General features: G+C 46.8%; 1 protein-coding gene across 1 annotated transcript in view; it reads right to left on the reverse strand.

Annotated features, from left to right (window-relative positions):
- Positions 1-753: 753 nt before the first annotated feature.
- VILL (villin like) overlaps positions 754-20,755 on the reverse strand; it is a 58,649-nt gene continuing 38,647 nt past the window's right edge. The window contains exons 12-20 of the mRNA XM_082192253.1: positions 18,330-18,467; positions 16,375-16,533; positions 15,268-15,447; positions 12,828-12,973; positions 11,404-11,548; positions 9,290-9,478; positions 7,925-7,996; positions 4,292-4,543; positions 754-2,808 (exon numbers count right to left, since the gene is read on the reverse strand). Of these exons, the coding sequence (XP_082048379.1) occupies positions 2,695-2,808; positions 4,292-4,543; positions 7,925-7,996; positions 9,290-9,478; positions 11,404-11,548; positions 12,828-12,973; positions 15,268-15,447; positions 16,375-16,533; positions 18,330-18,467 (1,395 nt within the window). The 3' untranslated portion in view covers positions 754-2,694. The remainder of the gene's footprint in view (positions 2,809-4,291; positions 4,544-7,924; positions 7,997-9,289; positions 9,479-11,403; positions 11,549-12,827; positions 12,974-15,267; positions 15,448-16,374; positions 16,534-18,329; positions 18,468-20,755) is intronic.

The raw sequence follows: 20,755 nt of genomic DNA on the forward strand, positions 1-20,755 counted from the left end.
CAAGATGTTAGGAGAACACCCAAAAGCGAGCCCAGTTCTCCTGTGAGTGTAATGGAGAGAATTCGAAAACGTTTTAAGTCAGAGGGGGAATCCCGTGATGCTGAGGACACATAGTGAGTCAGAGGTAACGTCTGAGTTTGTGCCCAGAAGGTCAAGTCGCGCAACAAAGGGCATTCCACCTGAAAGGTACCAAGCAACAAGTGCGTGGGCAAAATTCGCACAGTGTGATTCTGGAAGTGTTGAAGGGGTTCAACAGGTGCCTGGGAAAGATGCCGGGAAGGGGCACAAGGCAAAGGGGAAGGTGTTGAACTCAAAAGGGTCTTGTCAGAATGTGCGGCAAAGGGGGGTGTTGGGGTTGGAACTTAACGGGTTAAGTTCTTCCCATGATGCCACACCATTCTGACGTCAGTTTTCGAAGCTTGGGAGGAGCTTGGGAGGAGTTTTGCCATTCTCACTCTATGCTGTGAGGGGAAAAGAGCAGTCCCAAAATGGCTGCGAGAAGTCCTGGAGATTTCTGAGGAAATGTTGGAATAAACAGCTGTAAATAGACAAACCGGTACTGTGTGTGTTTGTCTGAAGCTAAGCTAAGCTACGTGACAGTTTTACACCGCTGTGAGTCACTCTGCTGAGACGTGACTGAGAGCTGCGCAAGAGGAAGTGTGCCGGGCGGCCATAAATCGCTAATTGGAGTCGCAAATCAATTAGCGGGGACCGCGGCTGACCAACAAACAGCCAGAAAACGTACGCCACCGGTCACTGTGATTTGTTTTATTTCGAAATCATGGCACGGAAATGAACAAAGTGAAATGGCCACAGGCGGTTGTGATGGAAATTGTGGGGAATGTGTGAATTCCTTTGCTACCAGTGCTGTTTTTTCTGAAGGTAGTCTCTGAAAGGCCTTTGGATGAGAAAAGGTGCCATAATCCTTGAGGAGAAAAGCTGTGTGGAGTTACAGCCCTCAGGGCGCAACCTTACATTTCTAGGGTACCATAAACATTCATGGAGCAATCTAGGGTACCACAAACGTTAAGCCCAAGACCTACAATTCTCATTATTTAAGACTCTCTAGGAAGCTTGATCATATCCTGATAGTCATATTGTGATATTCACCCAAATCCCCCACATCCTTATTTGCCAGCGAAATGAGAGCGGTTACTTCACCAGCATCGCACTCCTAGCCTGACTGGCAGTATAGCAATGATAAACTTAGCAACTATAGTCAAGACTGTGACCCCAGACAGTTCACGTGGGATTCCCTCCTCTTCATATCCCTTAACTGCTCCAAAAACACAACAAAACTTGAGTGATACAATTTCCCCTGGCCCCAGATGAGGCCACTGGTGTGCTGCCTTTCTTCCCAATCCTGGCTTCATAAGAGAGAGAAGAAAGAAAAGTAAGAAATGTTTCCAGTGGTACCCAAACGGATGCTTCGGGGTCCTTGCGAGCCCAAGGACTAGCCCAAAACATGGCCGCCTGAGGCAAAGGACAAGATGGCGCTGTCCTCTCAATTCCATGTAGAGAAGCCAACCAGAATGAACTTCAACAGGGGCAACAGGGTGGAAATTGTCGTCCACTGTACCAGAGGGCAACGTATGGGGGTCTGTCCTCCTGACATCTTCCTGTTGCTGCCTGCCCCTCGGCTTCTGCCGCCTGAGGCAACTGCACTCAGCGCTGCTTTACAAAGGAGGAGGAGAGGATGGGTCAGGCTATTCAATTCCATGCCTTCAGATTGGAGGCCAGTTGCTGCATAACTAAGGGCTGTGTGTATATGTGTTATGTACTGAGTTGAATAGGATCCAAAATGCAGCAGTCTGATTGGTCCTAGAACAATAGGATCCAAAATGCAGCAGTCTGATTGGTCCTAGAACAATAGGATCCAAAATGCAGCAGTCTGATTGGTCCTAGAACAATAGGATTCAGAATGCAGCAGTCTGATTGGTCCTAGAACAATGCAGCAGTATGATTGGTCCGCAGGGGCCACCCAATCCAGCTCCAGGTGGAAGTGAAGCCACAACCTGATTGGCCTACAGGAGAATCCCGGACTTAGCCAATCACGTGCAGCCCATTGTGTAAATAATGTATATAAAGCAGATATTGTGGGGGATCCTCCATTCCTTCTCACCACTATGAGCTGAATAAAGAGCATGAAAGTCACTCTTGACTCCAAGTATATTTCTGTGTGTGTGTGTGTGTGTGTGTGGGTGGGTGGGTGGGTGAGTGAGAGAGAGAGAGAGAGAGAGAGAGAGAATGAGACTTTCCCCCTTCCAAATTTCCAAAGAGTCCAGAATTAGCCCTAGAGGCCAGTCCTTCTTTTCCCTTCAACATTGCCTGAAGCTTACAACTTCACGTGGAATCCCTGGATTTCAAATGTAAGAGAACTTTCTCCCCGCGCAGATAAATTATAAAAAGCTTGGCAGGCAAAAGAGATTGCCGTTTTCAGTGGCACAGGTGCAGGGGGAAGGCAATAATCTACCAAGCCTTTCTTTGACAAAACTGATTGAGAGGGAGAGAGAGAGAGAGAGAGAGAGAGAGAGAGGTTTCTTTAAATAGTCCTTTTTGGTAGTGGGGGTGATGATGGAGGGAAGCGCCTTTTATCCAGGCTCACTTCCTCCCACACCTGTGGAGTTATCCCAAAATAAGTTCTAAGGAGCCAGTCAGCCGGCAGGCAGGTGTGCAGGCCAAAAGCTCCTTCGCTCAAAAGAGTCCAAATTGTTTCTTCTCATTCTGCTGCTTCCACCTGGGCATCTGGTAGAACTCATCCTTGGTCTTCCCAAAGATGTCATAAAAATCTGCGTCAGACAGGTAGTACTGCAAAGAGAGTGAGAGGAAAGGGAAACAAGTGAGGGGAGAAGCCTGAGGGGTTATTGGCTTGTTCTGTTCTTGTTTCTATTATGCATTTTCTAATAATATTGTATTTTTATGTTGAGAACCGCACTGAGATCTGCAGAGGAAGGGCGGTATACAACTTGGATGAAATCATCATCATCATCATCATCATCATCATCATCATCATCAGTGTGGTTTTTTTCTGGGGGTATGCAGGGGTACGCATACACCTAAACATTTTGTGAATCTTTGTACTTTTGTCCATTTACTGTATTTATTTTCCCCCAATTGAACTATAAATGGCAGTTTTCTTGAGTCAAAATGAGAGTACCCCTAAACATTTTTTAGGGGAAAAAAGCACTGATGATGATAATGGTGATGATGATAAAATAATAGTAGTAGTAGTAGTAGTAGTAATAATAATAATAATAATAATAATAATAAAACAATAACAATAACACACAGCACCACCTAGTGGATAAAGAAAGCAGAGACACATATTGGGTCCTCCTAACATACTTGCCTCCAATATATGGTACATTTGGGGCGAGAAACTACCAACATTAGAGTCAATCTGCAGTCCAACCACTTTTTAACCTCTCTTGAGATCAAGCGGGTGGCAGGAATTTTCAGCCTGTCGCATACCAAGGATTGTGGCACATTCACCGTCCTAAACACCAGCTCAGGGGCCTTTAAAAGAGGATTAGGTATGTGGCCATAAAGCTATGCGTGGCTACCGATCACAAGGACCGTGCACTCCCTAAGCACCTGGATGGCTGCTTAGGAAACAGGACACTGGACTCAAAAGGCCTCTGTCTTGGTCCAGCACGGCATCTTCTGACGTCCTAATGTCCCTTGCATGCAAGACCAGGGGACCTTTGGTTTCCAAACTGACTCATAGAAGAAGAAGAGGAGTTTGGATTTGATACCCCGCTTTATCACTACCCGAAGAAGTCTCAAAGCGGCTAACATTCTCCTTTCCCTTCCTCCCCCACAACAAACACTCTGTGAGGTGAGTGAGGCTGAGAGACTTTGGAGAAGTGTGACTAGCCCAAGGTCACCCAGCAGCTGCATGTGGAGGAGCGGGGAAGCGAACCCAGTTCACCAGATTACGAGTCCACCGCTCTTAACACTACACCACACTGGCTCTCATAGGCGCAAGACCTACCTTATTGCTGTGCTCCTTAGGCCTGGCGTTCCTGAACAGATCTTGTTCCTTTTAATAAAACATTAACCTCCCTTATTCTGTGCGACTTATTCCCAACACCCTCTCCTGACTGCACTCAAATGTGTCATTTAAGTGCCTCATTGTGTTGTTCATGTGAGCTGCCCTTTTCACATAGCTGCTTCCTGTGCCAGCGATGTTAGCCACAGTGGTTGGGTGAAATCAGTGTGAGAAACGACCAGGGAGTGCGCCGCTCAATCGGCAAGGTAAACAATATTTGGTGTGTGTGTGTTCACCTACCTCTTTCTTGGTGGGGTCCACTCCCTCTGGAAGGTCATCTACCGTCTTGTTGATCAAAGCATCTCTGTGATATGCGCCAGTCCCATTGGTCTCCACGGAGGTGGGGTTGTTGTTGTTGTAGCTGCCACCACCACCACCATTACTGGAGGGCGGCTGGTGTACTGGTGACCTCCTTTCAGTCTCCGAAATGGCTGAATTGGGGGCCGGCTTACTGCTGGCATTCCTGTTGTTCACGTTGGCATTTTTAAGGTCCTGAAAAAATATAGGAAAAGCCCGTGAACAGGAGGACACTCTGCACATTTCATATTTTTTTTAAAAAGATATTTTATTAGAGTTTTCCAAATTACAACAAAAATAAAAATAAAAAATAGAAAAAGAACATACAAAAAAAGAAAAACATACAAAATAAAAACAGTTAAAAACACATTAATTTTCATAAGATATCTTCCATACACTTATTTTCCCAGACCTCCTCAAACCTCCTTTTTTTGTATTCCAGTTCAATTTGTTAGTTCAGCAAATCCTTACCATCAAGTTTTTACCCTATTCTAATCTTTCATTACATTGCCTTACTCTATTCTCCTCATTATCCTATAATACCTTAACCTAAATCTTATTTTTGTTAACTTCTCTTAACCATTATATTCTTTCCTAATCCATTAAACTTTTATACCAGAGCCAAGCAATTTCATTTCATCCATCCATCTAATATTCATCAATTATGTAAAATAATCCTAATCACAAAAAAGAAAAAAAAGAAAAAGAAAATCTTCATCCAACGTCCCATCCCCCAGGTCCCGGTTTTGTCAGTCCATTTGTCCATTAAACTGGCACATTAACCTGGTAACCTAATATCCGAGGCTCTTAAATCTCTTCCATGTCCCTTCCACTGTTTTTCTTCATATTTTCTTCTCACTCGTGTACTCTCCAATTTAATAATGCTTTTGCCTCCTTCCAGCCAAAAAAATCCCTTTTCTACAGTCCAAACTGAGCTCCATGTAGTACTTAATAGCATGTTTCAAGGCCCCTCCAGACTGGAAGACACTCTGCACATTTCACATAGGGCAAGCACACCTTGCTAAGGAGCATTGGCCAGTCAGAAGTTCCTTGCCACTGAAGGAATGGGTTTCTGTGCAGTCAGTTTGAAACGGGACGCAAACCCCCCCCTTTTCTTCTTTCTCCAAGAGAGCATTTCTAAAATGCATGAACTTGAGCTGTTGAGCAAATGCCTAACAAGAACACAGCTGTATAAACAAAACTCTCTCCTTTATCAGTCACGGCAATGGACGACCTTGGCTGTTCCAGTGGAGTAGGGTTGACATGTCTGGGTCTTATCTTACCACACTCTGACGCACAGACCTAGTCCGGGAACAGCGCCAGAGTGTGTATTTGGAGTTGGTGAGCTCTTGCTCCAAGATAAGAGTATAGGAACAGGAATACCCTTTTATGGTCAGAAGTACAGGAAGGAAAACCCTTTTATGGTTAAGAGTACCGGAGCAAGAACATCTGTGATGTCAACCTGTGTGTACAAGCTGACTTGGCTGGATTCCTTGGGAAGGGGGAGAGGGTGCCTGGAGGATATATATACTGCATGAAATCTCTCATTTCTTTGGACTTGCTGTGGACTGACCACGCAAGTGCCTTTCTGCTGCTCTGGAGAGCAGAAATAAAGAACTCTTTCTCTGAGCCAACCCTCAGTGTCATTTGACTTCCTTCCTCCCGTCCGGGAGCAACGCAGAGCCCACCAATCGGTGAAGTTTAATAAGGCTACACCACATTCGGCCAGCCCTCAGATTTCGGCAGGACGTGAGAGCCAGCCTTCGGCAGGCAGTGAAGTTCAAGCTCCTTGCAGCACCCTTTTGCACCTAGGAAATAGCCTTGTACTAAGCCACGCCTAGCGCAGTGTTGTCTACACTGACTGGCAACAGCTCTCCAGGGTTTCAGACCAGGAGTCTCTCCCAGCCTCTACCTGGAGATGATGGTTGAACCTGGAACCTTCTGCTTCCTGAGTGCCACTGGGCACTTACATGAAGACCCCCTTTGCTTTACACAAGTTCAGGCTGTCAAGGAATGGTGGGCAACCGCTGGCCCACGGGCCAAATCAGCCCGGCAAGGGGATCTGTTTGGCCAATGAGGTCATTTCCTCAGAACCACACCCACCTGTTCCATCCGGCCAATGAACAACTGGGAACCTTTAAAGTGTGCCTCTGATGGTTCCTTGGCAAGTGAGTATTGCTATTAACACTGATCAAGCCGTACAGCGTTAGGGCCGCATACTGATTTTCTCAACTTTCAAATTCCAAAAACAAGGCATGCTAAGAAGTAACACGGCTTAGGGATTCAAAATATATTTCGGTTAAATTAGCACAATTTAGTTTTGCTCGGTAAGTAAAATGTGCATAGAAATTGCATAGAAATCATTAAAAGTGCCAAGTACTTGCAGGTATATTATATATTTAGTAGCAGTAGTAGTAGTATTTAGCGTTACCTGACATTTTCAGAAGGTAAAATTAAAATTATTTGGTTTTCCAAAGGCAGTTTATGGGCTTCTTCATTAAATGTAGTCTCACCGAGCTAAATGTTGTCCAGTCACAAAAATAATAGCAAATTTGAATTCCTTACACCCAAATGACCCTTCACTGAAGAAATTTGCATTTTTTTTTGCAAAAAAGAGTGGGAACGCTTTATATTATATTTTCAGAAACAAAGAAAGAACATTGACTTGATGGTAGGATTTAAATAAACATCCACAACTTTATGGCTAGGGAATAAATAATGTAATAAACGGAAAAATATGATATTTGTAGAAAATAGCAGAATATAATAATGAGGATAATAAATCAGAAATGGAAGTTGAGGGAAGTCCAAAGGGAAGGAGGGAGAGACGTTATGTAAATTGTATGTTATAAGTATATTTGTAATGAGAAAAAAGAAAATTTCTAAAAAATTTAAAAAAGAAAAAAAGAAAAGAAATTTGCAAAAATTTAAGTTTCACCCCTAAAATGGCACATGGCTCCTGGGAGAGCCTGAATGGTGGAGTTGTCGATGGGGAACCTCCTAGCACAGCCTAACCCTGACGGAATCAGGTTGGCTCAAAGCGCTGGCCAGCTACCGTGTTTTTTGCTCTATAAGACTCACTTTTTCCCTCCTAAAAAGTAAGGGGAAATGTGTGTACGTCTTATGGAGCGAATGCAGGCTGCGCAGCTATCCCAGAAGCCAGAACAGCAAGAGGGATTGCTGATTTCACTGCGCAGCGATCCCTCTTGCTGTTCCGGCTTCTGAGATTCAGAATATTTTTTTTCTTGTTTTCCTCCTCCAAAAACTAGGTGCATCTTGTGGTCTGGTGCATCTTATAGAGCGAAAAATACGGTAATTGGTGCTCACAGCAAGCCAGCTGGGATCTGGACTTGATGCAAGCCAGTCATGCAAAGAAGCTTCCTATGCAGTCGTAACTCAAGCTGTGCCCACAAAGGAAGAGGTTTACTTTCAGTTACCTGACACTGTTGTGATGTCAGGTGATTGACAAGTGGCCGGCCCCGCCCACTGATTGACAATGTTTCCGGCCCCTGCTGTAAAGAGACGGATGCAACATTTGCACAAGGAAGCTGCAGCTTCCACCCTGGGCTTACTCACCATGGTGATCTCCGAAATGGTGGCTACTTTCCCCAAGCTGCTCTTAATCTCCTCGTAGGACGACTTGCCATCCTGAGAGGAAAGGAAAGAAAAATCGCTGCTATGAGATCTGCGAGGAAGCCTTAGTTACCCAAAGAGCAAGGCGATTGCAACTATGACACAAGACCTTGTTTTCCAAATCGGCACTTAAGCAGTAGTGGTCTGGTGGTCATTGGGGCAGATGGGGTGCAAGGCAGGAAGCCGACAGTAGGTGGCGCCAGAGTCAATGGCAGGCAGAGCCAACAAATTCTAGTTTTGTCCCCTTCCTCCCTGCTGAATTCTGCAAAGGCAACACAGACTAAGGAGGAAGAAGTTGAGAGACAGGGGCACCTTCTGGGCTGGTTGTAAGGAAGGAGGCAGGCAGGTGGAAGCAGCTGAAGTTGTACTAGAAGAAGCAAAGATCACCAGTGTCGAAGCAATGATTCTTCAACATCAACTTCATTGGACTGGTCATGTTGTGCGGATGCCTGATTATCGTCTTCCAAAAACAGCTACTCTATTCCCAACTTAAGAATGGAATGCGTAATGCTGGTGGTCAACAAAAGAGGTTTAAAGACTCTCTCAAGGGAAATCTTTAAAAAATGTAGTATAAACACCAACAACTGGGAGACACTGGCCTGCCTGCGAGCGCTCCAATTGGAGAACAGCCTTTACCAAAGGTGTTCTGGGCTTTGAAGACACTCAAACTCAGGATAAAAGGGAGAAATGTTCTCAGAGGAAGGCACGTTTGGCAAACCCTCACCGTGATCAACTCCCGCCTGGAAACCTATAGTCCCCACTGTGGAAGGACATATGGATCCAGAATTGGCCTCCGCAGTCACTTATGGACTCAATGTTAAGAGTGTGTTTATGGAAGACAATTTTACTCTGCTACGAGGGATTGCCAAAGAAGAAGGTAGCACAGTGCTCCATTTGCCCTGATGAACCAGCCTTCACTGCACCATATGATACCAGACAGGTAGCGCTGCCCACCTGTTAAAACTGCCCTGCAGTGTGTGGTCCAATTTTGGACCAAGCTCTCAGGCCAAAAAAGCTGCCCCACTCCTGTTCTAGTGAACATGCACATTGAGTGAGCATCATTTAGCAGCAAAATGGTAGACGTGTTGCTCTGCTGTCATGGTGCTTGCCCAGGTAAGAGGGAGGAGTCACCAATTTGCTGGCTCTCATTGGCTTGCCTGCTCAGGTGTCACAGAAGCTGAGGCAGAGCAGCCCAGTTCCTAGTGGAACGAGAAAGAGCTCTTGAAATGCGCAACTTTCTGTGGAATTAAAAACAGGCTACCAAACTATGGCCTCAGCGCAGAGATGCTTTTACTTGCGGTTACTTACACTCCACTTGTACGGGTCCCAAGCGGTGAACCAGCCCGTGAAGTTGACGGGTTCGTGACCTTGTTTCACCACAATAATCGGTGTCCCCAAGTCTCTTCCCGCTGGGTGGGTCTTCAGGTACTCTTTGGCTGAGGTCATGGACTCCTTCTTCTCATAGTCGTTGGAGGCTTTGCCAACCCAAAGGAAAATCTACAGGCGGAAAAAAGGGAGATGGAGAGGAAAGAGGAAGAGTCATTTTTCCCCGCTAGAAAAAGGCTGGGGAAACTCTGCCCCAATTTGGCTTGTTCCCCCTAACCAGGCCCACTTGCCACACACCTGATGTCGCACAAAGGTCCACAAATAACAACACTTTGGAGGTCCCAAGCCTCAAGGAGGTTAGATTAGTTTGAACTAGGGCCAGGGCCTTTTCAGCACTGGCCCCGACGTGATGGAACGCTCTGTCACAGGAGACTAGGGCCTTGCGGGACCTGACATCTTTCCGCAGGGCCTGCAAGACAGAGCTGTTCCGCCTGGCCTTTGGTTTGGACTCAGTCTGACCCTTATGTTTCCCTCCCCTTATGGTCTTGATTTATCAGCTATTTTAAAATGAGGCAGCATTTTAAATTACATTTTAACCTGTATTTTTTTTAAAAAAATCCACCCTCTCTTTTTCCCCTATTATGTTTTTACTGTGATTTTATTTTATTGGTGTTAGCCACCCTGAGCCCGGCTCTGGTCGGGCAGGGTGGGGTATAAATAAAATTTACTATTATTATTAGATGTAGTATGTGATGCTAGGTAGAGAATTAGCTGCACGGAAATGATATATAATGAATTGGGAAAAAATGTTTAAAAGTAACTTTCCAGAGCCTTTTCTGTTGGGGATAATTCAGAGGGAAATTCCCAGGTGTCAAAAAAGGTTATTTATGTCTGCTACTACTGCGGCCCGTGTGTTGTTAGCTCCAAAATGGAAAATAAGCAAGGTCCCATCTAAAGAAGAATGGCAACTTAAGCTGGTGGAATATGCGCAGTTTGCAGATTTAATTTACAGAATAAGAGAGCAAGAAGAATGTATGTTTAAAGAAGACTGGAAAATGTTTACTGAATATATGGGTGAAAACTGTGTTTATTTAAAAACGCTGGGAGCGTTAAGATAAATTCAACAGTGTAAATGAGTTTTGATGGATGTAACAATGGGTTACCAAATGGTTTAGTTCATGTAAAATATACAGGGATGTATGGTATGCAAAATGAACTACGGAAAATGAAGAAGGGAAGTCACTGATTTAAGGTTGTTTAAATGAATATTTTGAAATGTAAATTAGAAAATTTAATAAACTTGGGTTAAGTCTGTACCTTGTTTAGGAATTAAGGTAATATAGGCCTCCTTCCACGACTCCGGGATTTTTATTTTGAGTTGAAATGTTTTGTAATGACAATACAAGGAACTGACTTACATTTAATAAGGGGAAATATAAAAATAAGAGAGAAGGTAAAAAAAAGTGGCTATAGAAATGGTAAGAATAAAGTAAATACGTATGGAATTCAGAAAGAGGGGCGGGAGGAGGTCGACGCGCGGATAGAGCGATGTTTGAGCCTATTGATTTATGTATGGATATTGTGATTACAAAAAATAGAAAATGTAATAATTTTTTTTTTAAAAAAATAGAAAATTTAATAAAAACGTAATATAAAAAAGAGAATTAGCTGCAGGACCAAGTTCCTCATGGAACAACCGACACCTGCAGAAAGCAGGCTTGATGTCACCACCACCAGTTGATGGCTGGAGACTTCAAGCCTGCTGAATAACGGTGCTTCCAATCACCCCACAGGGCTCATTGCAATACCCTGAAGTTCCAGCAATCATTGCATGACATCCTTGTGACACCAAGTGATGGACAGGTGGGTGCAAAGGGAGTAGGGAAGATAAGGATCTGGCCCCGCCAGCCAGATGAGGTTGCCCATCCCTGTTCTAGACAATATCATTCAACGAGTGGCGGGTATTTATTACTGAGAAGAACACCCTGTTCATTCTGGAGGGAGGCTTTGCCCAAGGCATGCATGCAAACCTGCCGCAGTGGCAGCAGAACGCTTGGAAAACTCCTCTGCGGAAGCAATAGCTCATCCCCACTGACCTCCTCCCAGGTGTCCAGCAGCATGATGTCATCCTCGTCCAAGTCATCCTGGCAAAAATCCGCAATCTCCGTCATGATGAACCGGCCCGTCTGATTGGAGCACTCGAACAAGCGGGGCTGGTACTGGGCAAACTGCTCTTGGAACCTGGACGACGCAGCATTGGGGAGGGAGAGACTCTGCGTGAGATGAGGCTGCGTCCCTTTCTAACACGCGACGCCGATTCTAACCACTAGAGGTCAGGCTCCTAACTCCTAATTGGGAAGAAAGTGAGCTGTCGGCCTTTTAAACCGCTACCAATCAGGATGCCAACTTCCTAACGGTGGACGTAGATTTGTATGTTCTAAGGTTAATGTTGTTCAGCGATCCAAAGAAGCCTTTGTCCCATGAGGTTTTTTTTAAATACAGTGGTACCTCGGGTTAAGTACTTAATTTGTTCCGGAGGTCCGTTCTTAACCTGAAACTGTACTTAACCTGAAGCACCACTTTAGCTAATGGGGACTCCCGCTGCTGCCGCACCGCCAGAGCACGATTTCTGTTCTCATCCTGAAGCAAAGTTCTTAACCCGAGGTAATATTTCTGGGTTAGTGGAGTCTGTGACCTGAAGCGTATGTAACCTGAAGCGCATGTAACCCGAGGTACCACTGTAAAATAAAATAAAATAAAAATAAGAGGTGACAAAGTTGGTGTGGGTGTGTGTGTCCCGCCACCAAATTATCAATGCCCTTGACACATTGACTTAGATATCGGAATGAGAGCTTTCAAATGACTTCCTTTCGTTTCCTTATGCAAAGGCGCCAGGGCTTGGTGGGAAAAGAACAGCCGTACCTCGGAAGTCGAACGCCTTGTGAATCAAACGTTTTGGCTCCCAAATCCCGCAAACCCGGAAGTGAGTGTTCCGGTTTGCGAACGTTCTTTGGAACCCGAACATCTGATGCGGGTTCCAAGGCTTCCAATTGGCTGCAGGATCTTCCTACAACCAATCAGAAGCTGCGCCTTGGTTTTTGAATGTTTTGGAAGTCGAACGGACTTCCGGAACGGATTCCGTTCGACTTCTGAGGTACGACTGCATATTACTCTGGATACCCAGCGTTATGAGCTGTGAAAAACACACACCGAAACACACATACGCTCCTATTGTATAGGTATTTTTATCTCCTGTCTTGCCACTGGCAAGCTGTGTTAACCTCAAGCCTGTGGGTGGGCATTTGCGGCTACAGAAACCTGCCTTATGCTGAGTCAGACCCTTCAACCATCTTGCTTGGTGTTGTCTACACTGACTGGCAGAGGCTTTCCAGGGTTTAAGGCAGCGAGTCTCTCCCACTCCTACCTAGAGATGTTGGGAATTGAACCTCGGACCTGATGTTCTTTTCAGATTTATCCACACCCATTCTCTGAAGAGATTACAGAACCAGGCATCTCTTACCTCTTATCGCTGGCGTAGGGGGCTTTGCCTCCAAGCGCGACCCAGAACTCTGCTGGTTCCTGGCCCTCTAGCACGGTCTGCTTGTCTCTCTTGGAGATAATGTCGGCCACGTTCTTGGCCATCTCTCTCTCGTCCCCACTGCATCCCTGGAGAGGCAGCACAAAACCAGAGCAAATGAGGAGTTGGCACAAAACGCCAGAGTTGGACACTTGTGGATCTGGGGCCAACAGGGTCTGTGGCCCTGCTCCACACAACTGGGGGTTCTGCACTCAGTCAGTGTCAGGGACCGTCCTGAGGAAGTCTGCACTGAGGAGGAATCATGGATCTTCCCAGGAGCAGGAAGACAGCATAGATTTGGAGCAGTGGTTTGCAGAGGGGCATAGTTCAGAAGGCAGAAGCTGGGAAATACTGGGTGGGGAACAGCTAGAAGAAGAAACACTGGGGGAGAGAGGGTTAACGGATTCACAGTCGTTGGACAGCATTCCTCCACTGCCCTCCCCAAGGTTGAGAAGCGCTCAGAAAGTCTCAGAACAGAAAGCACAGAGGCTACAAGTTCAGATTACAAGACACAGGATCAATGTAGATTAAAAGGGACGGGAGGCGAGGTAGTCTTAATTGGGAGCACTGCCATTTCTAGGGTGACGTGTTCTTTTGTCTCTCACTGTGATTAGTAAAGAATCTACTGTAACTGGTAAGACGTTCCTTTCGTTTGATCTTCTTATTTACTGCCATGGGGGAGGAAGCCAATTCCCTGAAGCCTGACAGCCAGTGTGCCTCTGTATACAGTCATACCTCGGGTTACAGACGCTTCAGGTTGCGTTTTTTTGGGTTACGGACGGCTGAAACCCGGAAGTACTGGAACAGGTTACTTCTGGGTTTTGGCAGTCACGCTTGTGCAGAAGCACTGAATCGCAACCTGTGTGTGTGCAGATGCACTGCTGCGGGTCGCGAATGCTGCAGGTCGCGAATGTGCATCCCGCATGGATCACGGTCACAACCCGAGCGTCCACTGTACTGGGAAATGTAGGTCTGAGCAATTAAAGTGGATTAAAGGACTCTATCACTCTAGTGTAGTGGTTCTCAAAAGGTGGAGCAGGAGAGAATGGCGGAAAGGTTCAAGGACAATAACAGAAACATTCAAACATTTCAGTATAGTATCAACATATTTTTTAATTTGCAGAATACGTAGCTGCATTTCTTTACCCATGATCATAATATAAAGTAGTTATGCTCTATGTTACAAATCAGGCACTGCTGGAAGTTGTTGGTTTTTTTTGTTTTCCAACGTATTTTTTATTGATAGAAAAATTCGCTGTGGCACAAGCAAATTTTTATTCTGAAAGCGTGGCCCAGAGGGGAAAAAAAAGTTTGAGAACCACTGCCCTAGTGCAAGAAATCTACCGTATTTTTTGCTCTATAATGTGAAGGGGTTCAGAACTTACAGGGTTAAGAGTTCTGAGTGACGTCTCACATCTTGAGGCATGGCTGCAAGACACATACGGGAGTGGTTTTATCTGTGTGTGTTATTCTCGTCTGCTCTACGAGAGGAAAGATGTGCGAACTGTCGCCGGGTGTCTGAAGTGGAATTTACGATGTTATGCTACAGGATTAAAGGCTGTAGAAGATAAGAGAACGCCTTGTGTGTGTTCTGATTTATTACCCACACACTGCAATCGCTTCTGACCGCTGTGTTCGCTCTGCTAAACCGGCCAAAGAGGCAGGAGGACTTTTCCGTGATCGGCATAGGTAGCCTGCATGCACAATGGAAGCGTGCTGGGCTCCATTTTGGCCCTCTTGGCCGCCATATATAAGACTCACTTTTCCCCTCCCAAAAAGTAAGGGGAAATGTGTGTGCGTCATATGGAGCGAATGCAGGCTGCACAGCTATCCCAGAAGCCAGAACAGCAAGAGGGATTGCTGCTTTCACTGCACAGCGATCCCTCTTGCTGTTCTGGCTTCTGAGATTCAGAATATTTTTTTTCTTGTTTTCCTCCTCCAAAAACTAGGTGCGTCTTGTGGTCTGGTGCGTCTTATAGAGCGAAAAATACGGTACTTCAAAAAAAAGGAAACTGATCCTTTTGCGGTTAGGAAAGTAATGGGAAAAGGCATCAGGAAAGGGTGGGATGAATGAATGACTAACAAGATGCATAAACATCCTGCGAGTGCCCATTGTCTGAATAATCTCCCTGCAAACAAATCAGAACAAATTCTCAAGGAACACCAGATACAACCTAGTATTCACATAAGCACTGCGCAAGGAAGGCTCAGTAAAGAGGTCATCTGGAGCAGCGTTCTTCAACCTTGGGCCACCAGACTTTGTTGGACTACAACTCCCATCATCCCTGGACACTGGCCAAGCTTGCTGGGGATGGCGGGAGTTTTAGGGGATGGGAACACAAGATTGGCATACGCTGGAGCATACGCCCTAAAATTCACCTACCTTTCCACACCACAGGTAGCACATTTGGTTGGTCCTGAGAAGGAAGACATCGTTGGAGTTGAGCGAGGAGGCTCGTGCTGGGACCTCGACGGTCTTGGTGTTGAATTCATCTGTCCCCCTCACTTGGAAGAGCCGGACGGCAGGCTCCGGCTCGCTCTTCTGGGCACGACTTGTGCCTCCCTGGAAGAAACAAAGCAGTCTGTGAAGCAGGAGGGTAGGAGAGAAATCCATTTGGTTTGCATCTCAATGCAAACTCTTCTAAATTTGCACTTCCTGAACCATTGTGCAAAAAATCCACATGTCTCCCGTTTCTGGTGATGCAGTCTTCCAGCCAAGAGGGGTATACAAGAAAGTGTGTACACCAGGGGAAAGTGCATACAACAAATACAGATATCAGTAAAAATAGGTGTACAAAAATGGATTGTATCAGGAAAGGTTCCTTGCACCAACGTGCACATCGGGCAAGGTTTTGCACGCTAAGAGAAATTAACATGAACTTTTGGTGAATTTTTCACAATGCACTGTAAAAAAGAGTATCATAATCTGATGTAGAAATGGGGGGAAACAGAAGACTGGAAAAATGAGATACGGAAATGGACAGATCTGCCCAATTCCTTGTTGAGCCACTGCTTTTCCGCAATGATCTGGAAGAGGAACACGTAACACATGGAAATATTGAATTGGATCATCTAAAGCAGCGGTTCTCAACCTGTGGGTCCCCAGATGTTGTTGGACTACAACTCCCATCATCCCTGAGCTCTGGCCTTGCTAGCTAGGGGTGCTGGGAGTTGCAGTTCAACAACATCTGGGGACCGACAGGTTGAGAAAGGCTGGCCTGAAGTGTGTTAAAGACAGGCAACTTTAAATAGATTATGGCCTCCTGGAAAGGACCAAGCAAATGAGAAAGAAGAGAGTTCTACGACTGTGGAGCCACCCCCAGGAAGCCCCTGTTGGGTGGGGAAATAGTATTATAGCTACTTTTGTTTTAAAGATGTGGAGTTGTGCTCTCCTTAGAGAGAGAGGAAGGGGGGGGAATGGAGGGAGGCTGAGAAATAAGAGACTCTGAGGTCCCTTGATGGGTGTGGGCTTTGGACCGGGAGAGCCTACCTCATAGATGATCAGTTTCCCCTTGAAGATGGAGAGGAAGTGTCTCGGCTCCTTCCCCATCGTCACTCGAACCTGCACCGGCTCATCCCCGTATTTTTTGTCCAGCTCCACAGCGTTGAAGGCGCAGGCAGTGATTTCATCCGCCGAGGCGTGACGGCCCTGAAGAGGAACAAGGGAGACACCCTCAGATATGCAGTGTTGTTCAGACCCGAGGAGTCACCCAAAATGGCTGGCAAAACCGGAGAAGGTGAAGGGAGGGAGGGCTGTTTCGTGAGCTTTGTAAAGCTTGGAGAATACAACTTAGAGCAGGCTTCCTCAACCTCAGCCCTCCAGATCAGGCTTCCTCAAACTCGGCCCTCCAGATGTTTTTGGCCTACAACTCCCATGATCCCTAGCTAGGAGGAGCAGTGGTCAGGGATGATGGGAACTGTAGTCTCAAAACAACTGGAGGGCCGAGGTTGAGGAAGCCTGACTTAGAGGGAACTAGATGACAACCTTTAGGGTGGTGGCCTGCTTAGGCATGGCCCCCAACGAAGGAATGTGTCACCTGCCCCTCTAAAAAAAGAAGAGAGGTAATCAATATGCACAGTGAAATTTGTGTCAATAGGTGCAAATGTCGAAACAATTACTATAATAAAATGGGGCAGGGGGAGACACATCTCACCCTAGTGAGGAAGACTGTCCCCATTTCAGTTCTCAACAGAATTATCCAACACCCTTAACTCTCATCCCAGAGGGAAGAAAACTGCCCAGCACCGCAAGAGGACTCACTCTGGGAAGTGTGGGGTGTCTAATAGTTGGTTTAGCTTGGGCTAGACTTGGTCTTTGAGGCAGGAAGAAGAGCTGGATGATATAAGGCCATTTTTGTATCATAGGGTGCATCCGGATAATTTGGGTGGGTCTTAAGAAAGCATTTGCTGCAAAGTTGTGGCATACAGTTAGAACAATTTCACAGTTCATCCCTTGGTTTAACTGCATTAAAGAAAATTGATTCTGGCTTTTATTTACTTGGTTTTACGTGCACTCAACTGAATAATTTTGCAAGTGCTAGTGCAAAGATTAGTACAAGTGCAACAGGACTTTCTCCCCTTGCCTCTGCCCACTGCAACATCCCCAAGTCTGCTCTGGAGGGTTGAGGGACCCCCCAGAACAGATTTAGGGGGCTGGGGGAGAGGGGGAGAGCATTCTGTTATGCAAGGAGAAATATTTGGACTTAACGGAACAATTTGCTTAGTGCTATGTTAAATGCAACTCGTTGTGAGCACAATTCAAAATGTTGGTCCTGACCTGTAAAGCCCTAAACGGCCTCAGCCCAGTATACCTGAAGGAGCGTCTCCACCCCCATTGTTCAGCCTGGACACTGAGATCCAGCTCTGAGGGCCTTCAGGCAGTTCCCTCATTGCGAGAAGTGAGGTTACAGGGAACCAGACAGAGGGCCTTCTCGGTTGTGGCACCCAGCCTGTGGAATGTCCTCCCATCAGATGTCAAGGAAATAAACAACTATCTGACTTTTAGAAGACATCTGAAGGCAGCCCTGTTTAGGGAAGTTTTTAATGTTTGATATTTTGTCACATGATGATGATGATGATGTTGGAAGCCGCCCAGAGTGGCTGGGGAAACCCAGCCAGATGGGCGGGGTGGTAATAATAATAATAATAATAATAATAATAATAATAATTTGATTGGACCTGACAGTTTAACAGAATGCAAAATTGAGCAATTCCTGCTGTCTCTGGGCAGCTTAGTAGCATTAACTGTATGCTACACTCTGGAGCCAAAACAGCCTCCAGCACTCTGCACTCTCCACTTTAAGCTGTAGGTCAATTCTCAAAGTCACTAAGAAAACAGGAGGGTTAAGATGTAAAAACACCAGCGTTCCACTGGGCCCAATTCACCTTCTCAGAGGACACTGCCAAATAATGAAAACACACCTCTTGATCTCAGCCATTACTTACAAGCCACATGTAGATGATGTAATGAGGCCTGCCTAATTTTGTGTAGGTGTACAAGATGAGGTAACAATCTCCGCCATAGAACTGCCCGTAGGTCCTGGGGGCAACCGGGGCCATTTCTAGATCCTCAATCCTCCACACCTACGGAAAGAAGCACAGAGTTAGGAATTCAGGGTTGTGGGGATGAGGTGGTGTGCACAGCTTAGAAAAGGCAGGGCCGGCTAATTTAAAGCAACATTCGTTCTCAGAAATGTGCCTCTTTGTTTCTTATTTAAAGCATCAGGACCCTGCTCTTTGGCTTGAAAACATCCCACAGCAGCATACAATCCAGTAGAAATTACACAGGCTCTGTCCCTGGGGCTTACAATCGGAAAAAAGAAATGGCACAAAAGGAAAAAGGGTGGGGAGGGAAGAGGAAAACAAGTGAACTCGGTCCTCCAAGTCTCAATGTTGCGAGGTTCTGCTTACAGTTGACAAAGCAGGCCTAGGTGGCTCTGAGAACGCAGGTGGACTTTACAAAGTGGACCATTGGCTTTCTGAGGCCTAACAGGAATATCATAGAACTGTAGAGCTGGAAAACAATATGATGGTCATCTCATGCACCCCTGCAATGTAGGAATCTTTTGCCCAGTGTGGGGCTTGAACCCACAACCCTGAGATCACAAGCCTCATGCTCTACCAACTGAGCTATCCCAGCCATATGCCAGCTTCATCACAGGGGCCCGGCTGATACCTTGCCCTTGCCCCCAGCAGATGGCCACACTTCACCTTGTCCCAGAGCACGTAGAACTGACGACCTCTTGGCCCAGCTGGTGAAAACAGCAGTGAGTCGAAATGGCTGTCCCTTCCTGCCTATTGCTTCTTCTCATGCCCAAGGAAAACTATCTGGTCAAACAGGTGCAGGATTTTGCCTCTGTGTTGGGCATCGTTACAGTTGTGGTGGTTTTTCTTTGTTGTCGTTGGAAGAAGTGGATGAAATTTGCAGGCAGGCTATTAACCCAGCCAGCGCCCGCAGAGGTTGCAGCACCCCAGTAACAGACCCATGGACAAATATCCTCTGGATCTGGCCCTCCTCCTTCCTGACTATTTGTGCTGGGCCCGGGGGTAACCAGTGAAACGTGGTCCAGGGCCGGTCCAGAATCCGAAGGTTCTGCTAGGAGTCAGTCCGACAGGGCCACGGCAGGAAACCAGGCAAGGACAGGTACAGGATCTCAGGCAGGATCTAGCATACAGCAATGTTGCTCCCGCAACCTGGGGCAAGGTCCGACAGCCTTTTATCTTTGTCGGTGTAACGGCCGGTCTTGATCTCCCAGCGACTCACCTCCCTGTCTCGCCCGAAGGCGAGCACTCCTCCTGCGAGTACTCAGGTCTCTTCTCTCCTTCTCTCAGACCTGAGTCTCTGCAGCTCGGGAGATGTCGGTGGGTTACTAGACCCAGAGGCCACCTCAGCCTCTCCTGACCCAACCGGTAGTGGAGCAGCTGTAAGTGATGGCCCAGTTGAGGGCAGTGAGGTCATTCCTGTATCTGGAGCCAGGGCAGGCTCAGGCCCCTGACTCGGCCCAGCTGGTGTTTGTTGCACGGGAACCTGTGCAGACTGGGACTCTTCAGGATCAGGCCCCAGACTTGGTTCAGGTGATGCCTGAGGCAAAGGATCTGGTGCAGACTGAGTCTCCTCTGGTTCCGAGTCCGAGCCCGAGTCCCAGGCCATCACACTATCGCAACTTGCTTGCATGTCCTGTCTCCCCGGCACTGGCCCAGACAATGGTGGGAAGAGATGGCTAGGAGTGGATGCTGGGTGGCTTTGGGCCAGTCACCATCTCTTCGCCTATCCTACCTCACAAGGTTGTTGTGAGGATGGAATGGGGAAGAGGGGAACCATGGACACCACTCTGAGATCCTCGGAAGATAAAGGTGGTATATAAATGCAATGGATGAATAAATAAAAAATATGAGATACCGTATTTTTCGCACCATAGGACGCACTTTTTCCCTCCTAAAAAGCAAGGGAAAATGTGTGTGCATCCTATGGAGTGAATGCAGGGGGGGACGCAGACGGGAAAAGCCCCCAAGAGCCGCACACAAGCTCCGTGCGCTCTTGCGGGCTTTTCCACAGGAGGGAGAAGGGACTGACTGGCCGCATCAGTCCCTTCTCCCCCCTTCCAGGAAAGCCAGGAGAAGCCGTGCAGCCCTTTTAAAGTGCGCGCGGCTTCTGCCGGTTTTGCGGGAGGTGGGGGAATTCCCCCACCTCCCAGAAAAGCCAGAAAAGCCCTGCGCAGCGTCTCCCGGCAAGGAGACGCTGCGCGGGGCTAAAGGGGAAGGCAGAACAGCCAGCGGGATCCATCCCACTCGCTGCCTTGCCTTCTCCCATAGCCCCGTGCAGCCTCTCCTTGCGGAGACGCTGCGCGGGGCTAAGGGGGAAGGCAGAACAG

The sequence above is a fragment of the Podarcis vaucheri genome (assembly GCF_965113315.1).
Source record: "Podarcis vaucheri genome assembly, chromosome: 12".
NCBI lineage: Eukaryota > Metazoa > Chordata > Lepidosauria > Squamata > Lacertidae > Podarcis > Podarcis vaucheri.